Source organism: Oncorhynchus mykiss, chromosome 3 (genome assembly GCF_013265735.2).
Source record: "Oncorhynchus mykiss isolate Arlee chromosome 3, USDA_OmykA_1.1, whole genome shotgun sequence".
Classification (NCBI taxonomy): Eukaryota; Metazoa; Chordata; class Actinopteri; order Salmoniformes; family Salmonidae; genus Oncorhynchus; species Oncorhynchus mykiss.
In genome coordinates this window covers 72,970,028-72,977,689 of record NC_048567.1, presented here as the reverse complement: position 1 = coordinate 72,977,689, position 7,662 = coordinate 72,970,028, and the positions used below count along the sequence as shown (strand labels likewise).

At 42.6% G+C, this 7,662-nt stretch overlaps 1 protein-coding gene across 1 annotated transcript; it reads right to left on the bottom strand.

The window, feature by feature from the left end:
• Positions 1–3,813: 3,813 nt before the first annotated feature.
• LOC110520540 (POU domain, class 3, transcription factor 3-A-like) lies at positions 3,814–6,901 on the bottom strand. The gene has a single exon (XM_036975110.1). The coding sequence runs from the start codon at positions 6,091–6,093 to the stop codon at positions 4,801–4,803; it is 1,293 nt and encodes a 430-aa protein (XP_036831005.1). The 5' UTR covers positions 6,094–6,901; the 3' UTR covers positions 3,814–4,800.
• Between the last annotated feature and the right edge of the window lie 761 nt (positions 6,902–7,662).

Below are 7,662 nucleotides of genomic sequence, written 5' to 3'. Positions count from 1 at the left end.
ACACCTCCACTTCGCTGATCCTCAACACAGGGGCCCCACAATGGTGCGTGCTCAGTTCCCTCCTGTTCTCGCTGTTCACCCATGACTGCATGGCCACGCACTCCTCCAACTCAATCATCAAGTTTGCAGACAACACAACAGTAGTAGGCCAGATTTCCAACAATGACGAGATAGCCTTCAGGGAGGTGAGGGCCCTGGGAGAGTTGTGGCAGGAAAATAGCCTCTCACTCAACATCAAAGGAGCTGATCGTATACTTTTAGAAACAGCAGAGGGAGCACGCCCCTCTCCACATCGACGGGACCGCAGTGGAGAAGGTGGAATGGGCAAGCTAATTGCTCTTCAGGACATCTACAGCACCTGATGTCACAGGAAGTCCAAAGAGGACATCAACCACCTGAGCCACAGCCTGTTCACCCTGCTATCATCCAGGAGGAGTGGTCAGTACAGGTGCATCAGAGCTGGGACTGATAAACAGCTTCTATCTTAAGGTCATCAGACTGTTAAATGGCCTACATGTGGTTACCAACTCTGCACCTTAGAGGCTATTGCTCTACATGTACAGTTGAACTCGTAAGTTTACATACACTTAGGTTGGAGTCATTAAAACTTGCTTTTCAACCACTCCACAAATTTCTTGTTAACAAACTATAGTTTTGGCAAGTCGGTTAGGACATCTACTTTGTGCATGACACAAGTAATTGTTCCAACAAATGTTTACAGACAGATTATTTCACTTACAATTCACTGTATCACAATTCCAGTGGGTCAGAAGTTTACATACAGTAAGTTGACTGTGCCTTTAAGCTTGGAAAATTCCAGAAAATCATGTAATGGCTTTATAAGCTTCTGATAGGCTAATTGACATCATTTAAGTCAATTGGAGGTGTACCTGTGGATGTATTTCAAGGCCTACCTTCAAACCCAGTGCCTCTTTGCTTGACATCATGGGAAAATCAAAAGAAATCAGCCAAGACTTCAGAAAAACAATGTAGACCTCCACAAGTATGGTTCATTCTTGGGAGCTATTTCTAAACGCCTGAAGGTACCACGGTCATCTGTACAAACGATAGTACACATGTATAAACACCATGTGACCATGCAGCCGCTATACCTATCAGGAAGGAGATGTGTTCTGTCTCCAAGAGATTACCGTACTTTGGTGCAAAAAGTGAAAATCAATCCCAGAACAACAGCAAAGGACCCTTTGAAGATACTGGAGGAAATAGGTACAAAAGTATCTACATCCACAGTAAAACGAGTCCTATATCGACATAACCTGAAAGGCTGCTCAGCAAGGAAGAAGCCACTGCTCCAAAACCGCCATAAAAAAAGCCAGACTACGGTTTGCAACTGCACATTGGGACAAAGATCGTACTTTTTTAATAAATTTCCTCTGTTCTGATGAAACAAAAATAGAACTGTTTGGCCATAATGACCATCGTTGTGTTTGGAGGGAAAAGGGGGAGGCTTGCTAGCTGAAGAAAACCATCACAACCGTGAAGCCCGGGGGTGGCAGCATCATGTTGTGGGGGTGTTTTGCTGCAGGATGGACTGGTGCACTTCAGAAAATAGATGGCATCATGAGAACGGAAAATTATGTGGATATATTGAAGCTAAATCTCAAAACTTAAGTCACTTTGGTCGCAAATGGGTCTTCCAAATGGACAATGACCCAAAGCATACTTCAAAAGTTGTGACAAAATGGCTTAAGGACAACAAAGTCAAGGTATTGGAGTGGCAATCACAAAGCCCTGACCTCAATCCTATCGAAGATTTGTGGGTAGAACTGAAAAAGCTTGTACGAGCAAGGAGGCCTGCAAACCTGACTCAGTTACATCAGCTCTCACCCAACTTATTGTGGGAAGCTGGTGGAAGGCTACCCGAAACGTTCGACCCAAGTTAAACAATTTAAAGGCAATGCTACCAAATACTAATTGAGTGTATGTAAACTTCTGAACCACTGGGAATGTGATGATAGAAATAAAAGCTGAAATAAATCATTCTCTTTACTATTATTCTGACATTTCACATTTTTTAAATAAAGTGGTGATCCTAACTGACCTAAAACAGGGAATTTCTACTTGGATTAAATGTCAGGAATTGTGAAAAACTTAGTTTAAATGTATTTGGCTAAGGTGTATGTAAACTACTGACTTCAACTGTATTTACATAGACTTGGAATCACTGTCCCCTTTAATAATGGAACACCAGTCACTTGAATAATGTTTAAATAATGTTTTCATACTGCTTTACTCATCTCATATGTATATACTGTATTCTGTTCTACTGTATTTTAGGCAATGCCACTCCAACATTACTCCATGTAATTTTATATATTTCTGTATTCCATTATTTTACTTTAATATTAATGTGTATTGGAGCTTGGAACTTTTCTGGTTACTACATTATTCCATATGTGTTATTTAATCATTTTGATTTCTTCACTATTATTCTACATTGTCGAAAATAGTAAAAATAAAGAAAAACCCTGAAATGAGTAGGTGTGTCCAAACTTTTGACTAGTACTGTATATATATAATCTTTAAATTATGTTTATGCAAATTGCTATTCTGATTTTTTTCTGATCTAGAATATTTTGTTCTCTTCTGGAATAGGCCTAGGCCTATTCTATTTGTGTAGCCTAAAATAAGCACTTTTCAATGTCTCATGACAGCGTGTAAACCTACTCAAATAAGTAGGCCTATTATAAACGTCGAACATGTCAGTTTTAATTCAATGAGGAAGATAGGGAAGTGGATGCTTTTTACCAAGGTTTGAAGCGAGCTGCTTAGCAACTTTGGGACGGCCTGGTGGTTAGAGTGTTGAACTTATAACCGAAAGGATGCGAGATCGAATCACCGAGCTGACAAGGTAAAAAGCTATCGTTTTGCCCCTGAACAAGGCAGTTAACCCACCGTTCCTAGGCCGTCATTGAAAAAAAAGAATTTGTTGTTAACTGACTTGCCTAGTTAGATAATGGTAAAATATATATATATACCCGCTGTGGTATGATCATCCGCGAAATGTGAATCTTTCACAGGTGAATGGTGTGTTTTTTCCCACGCCAAGAAACAAGTTTGAACTTCTCAAAACTAGTACAAATCGTATATTTACAGAGATCCCAAACAGTCCACGGGCACCATAGCTAGCATTATTGTTAATTCATTAGGCCTGTAACAGCCTATAGGCATAGCAATGTGACCAAAAGCAATCAGGCTTGGTTTGTCCTATACCTCAAGATTTTTCAGGCCGCTATTCGGGTGTTTCTTTACACAACCGACAGGACAAATAAAGACAACAGACAATTTGGCCTATTGTTTTTTTTTTTTCGTTTTGGTCAGCAAAAACTATAGGCGAATGAATAGGCCTAGTCATTAAACACAAAACAGATCAACAACGTCGAATAGCCTAATAAAAAACGAACGCATCATTAGTTAAATAATAAAATGTAAACTGCATTTACAGTACATTGCATTAAAAGAGCATATCCTGAAAAGCAGGAATACACTAACATAATTTCACTAGGCTATTAGACCAAAACATACTCCAAAGTTTGTATTTTTTTTCATAAACGTCCTTTTTGCGCTCCCCTGCATGTATATCCTATAGAGGATTAATTCAATGAAGTTGAACTTTTTGAAGTTGGTATGTTGGGTGGCAAGTTTTCTTTTCACATCAGTAGGTCAGGATGAGCAGCACCGCCCGCCCTACAAGACAGGGTCTCGATTAGGCCTTTGTCGAATGTTTTGCACATCAGATCTTCAAAGTTGGCCTATAGTACTTTTGGTGTGCTGACATTGAAAACACAATGGTATCCGTTATGACAAATTTATTGTTCTCAATAATCCTTCATGAAATAACCATTTAAAATATATTAGGCTACTGTCAAAATCATCACATAGAAGTATACAAGGCTATAACAAACAACAATGACGTCAGCTTTTGGGAATTCGTGCTCCTTTGAACATAACATGTAGGCAGGCATAGGCCTATCATCATCATCACTGCAATAACAGTCTAATCATAACAAACGTGAATAAAAGGGTTAAGTTAGCAATACCACATAATGTAAAGTTGGGGGTAAATAAAGTATTGCTCATTATAGTACATGAATTATATGGTAGCATTAGAACAGAAGGTCAGCATGGTGAAAAAGATTCAGATTCTTAAAAATATTCTATCATAACTTGTTTGTAAAAACAAAACAAAAGCATATAAGTGGGAATGTAATGCGACCCCCTTCAACTGCAGAAGGGATCATTTCCAATAACAATTAGTGCTGCAAAAAAAAAGAGTCGTTGATTTAGTTTGTTCTAAAATAGGGCCACACAATATGAAATATTACAAAATAACAAGGGCGATCATGGGGAGATGTTAAAGCGTATCGTTGTCTTTCACATGGGGCCAAAGATGGGGCAGAGAACTGAAACAATCATTTTGGTTCAAAATAAAATAAAAGGGAAAGATGTAGTTTGTGAAACACACACACACACACACACATTTTATTGTAATATATAACAGGCTAAAAACGGATTAAGATTGTCCATTCGACAATGTGTTGCCTAATATCGCATGTTTTAATTTCTAACTTTCCTAAGAGAAAATACCAGTCAGGTCAGGATGGAGTAATGTGGATGGGTAAGATTTTTGTTTTGTTTCATTGTTTCATGTAGGCCTAAAAGTAACTGTTCCCGCTTGGCACACGTAAAATATCATTTATCTTGCTAGTATTTTCTCAGCTCTGACAGTGTCTTATTTCAGCCCTCCAAAATATTATTGTTCGGTGTTCTGTTTATTTCTCACGTATCGCTGAACATTCGCTTGCAGTCCATGGAAGGTGACGGTGTGCCTGCGCTCATGTTGTCGACCTGAGAGTACTCGTCCTCCGGGCTGTGTGGCAGCCCCGGTGGCGTCATCCTCTTCTCCTTCTGCCTGCGGTTGCAGAACCAGACCCGGACCACCTCCTTCTCCAGCTGCAGACTGTCCGCCAGAGAGGTGATCTCCTGGGCTGCTGGTTTGGGGCTTTTGAGAAAGTGGCTCTCCAAAGCTCCTTTGACGCTCACCTCGATGGACGTGCGCTTTTTCCTCTTCCTGCCCTGCGCCGCGATCTTATCGATGCTGGTAGGGCTACCGGTGGTCGAATCAGCTTCCTCCAGCCATTTGTTGAGCAGCGGCTTCAGCTTGCACATGTTCTTGAAGCTCAGCTGCAGGGCCTCGAACCTGCATATCGTGGTCTGTGAGAAGACGTTTCCGTACAGGGTGCCCAGCGCCAATCCCACGTCCGCTTGTGTAAAGCCCAGTTTGATCCTGCGCTGTTTGAACTGTTTAGCGAAGTGCTCTAGGTCGTCCGAGGTTGGCGTATCCTCGTCGGACTGAGCGTCATGGCTCACCCCGACGTGGTGCTGCGGATGATGTGGATGCTGGTGGTGGTGGTGGTGATGGTGATGATGGTGGCTGCCGTGGTCGAGATCAGGGGATTCCCCCCTCACCATCCCCGGGTGCATTAGGCTTCTACTACCCGGTGAGCTGAGCATCCCGTTAACCGTGAATCCCCCGGGCTGGGAGTAAATCAGCGACTGTTGCTGCTGCTGTCCTTCGGAGATGCTGGATATGTGAGCGGCTGAGGTGCCTCCCCAGGCTCCTGGGTGTGCCTGGTGGGAGCCCAGATGCGAAGACCTGTGGTGTAGAGCGGAGCCCGAGTGCAGGTCCTCTCTGCCGGAGTTTCTCTTCACGTCCTGCAGCTGCGGGCTGTCTCTCATTCCCACCGGGCCGGGAGACCAGGGAGAACCGGCTTCGGCAGCTGCCACTGCGGCTGCTGCAGCGGCGGCGTGTGGCAGGGATGTCACCCACTGGTGGGCATGGCTTAACATGTGTCCCCCGTTGCTCGTCGCAATAGCGCCCTGCATAAAGTCACTCTGCACCATCTTCACCGAAGAGTCCCCTCTGTATCCGTCCGACACCGAGGTGACAGCGGTGCTCCCCGGCTGCATGTCACCGACCCCCCGGTCTGAGTGCACGATGGAGCCGGTGGACAGGATCCTATTGCTGGCCAGGTATGGACTGGAGGTGGCTGTTGCCATTCCCCAAACCATAAAGCCTGTGATTGATCTCCCTCTTCCCTCGTTGGATCAATTTATCTTCTCAAACAGAGTGCTCTAATCCAATAAAAATGTTTAAAAATGTTGAGAAAGCGTGTTGAATGTTATACTATGCCATAAAATGGAGATAAAAAAAATGCCAACTAATCCATCGAAAAGATTAACAAAAATGCATATAAAAGTTGATGTTTTGTTTATCTATTAGTAGGCCTATGAAAATGTATTCACGTTCCACCAGTTTAAAGGCAGCGATTGGTGAATAGAAAATTATCTTTATGCATTCCGTAGGATTTTTATTTTATTTTTAAGAATTAAAATATGAAAAGTTTTGGTTTTCTGCTGGACGTATATATTCAGTTAACTCCCACAAAAGGACGCTCTCTTCTAGGATCCGTATCGAAGGAGGCTTGTCGGAAAGACACCACTCTTCTCCGCTTCTGCTCTTCGAATCTGAAGTGTTGGAAACTACACAATTCCAAATGGTCTACATAAATGATTTTATCTATTTTCTTCCTTCACTCTTTTTCTCCTTCCATCTGACACTTCTACCCGTTCATCTCTGGAAGCGAGTGTTTACCCTGTGCCATGCGTGCGCACGCCTTTCCCATCTCCCCCCAATTACCAGCGGAAGTAGAGAGCAGGACTCCTGTTGATTGGACGATACACAAAGAGGGGTTGACACGTCTTGAGAGCTGTGCTGCCTCGGGTGCTCTAGGTAAGGTTCCCTTTTCTGAAGAAAAAAAAATACAGACTCATTGATTAGATGATAATATAGGCTAATATATAATATTGACATTGCAATTAGGCTATCATAGCGTACCCTACATTATTATTAATATTTAACGTAATATTTACCTAATGATATTAGTATTGTAGCATTTAGAACACAATAACAAAATTGTAATTAGCCTAATCAAGAAACAATCAAACGAAATGACCCCATTCTAACGGAGAGAGAGAAGCCCCATGCAAACAAGGCCAAATTGTGCAGTCCTTTGGGGATTGGAGGGAAACACTGACTCTTGCCATTCTCGCCAGTCAGGGATCTAATGTCAGGCCCAAACAGCTCAACAGATCTATGTTGTTCCTCCTCTGTCTAATAGCGCCGAGCGGAGGGGGCTGTGTCAAGGGTATAAGGTCGGCTCTGGATACACACCCAGGGGTTCTGTACGCCACTTGCATCTTAATGCCCTCTCTTTTTTGTACTGAAGCAGGACCCACTGGGCGTGACGCACGGGCGAGTGCGGGTGAGGGTGCAATATTTACATTTACACAGGATCGAGGTAAGCCAGCATGTAGAGTCCTTTAGTTTTTTCAATCTCCGGGAGAAGTGTTATTTTAATAGTATGTTTCCAGAGTGTGTGTGAGTGACAGTAAGCTAAATCATAACCTTTCTAATATTTCTAGCCACAAGATTTTCCCAGTCTTAGAAACCGAAACTCTCAACACAGGGAGCTTTCTTTGAATTGAAAGAAGAGAAATTGCACCCAACCAGGTGCAGGCTAATACATTTGCAGCCAAAACTGAAGTTTTCCTTCCCGGAACATTTCTCTTGGATCTGAT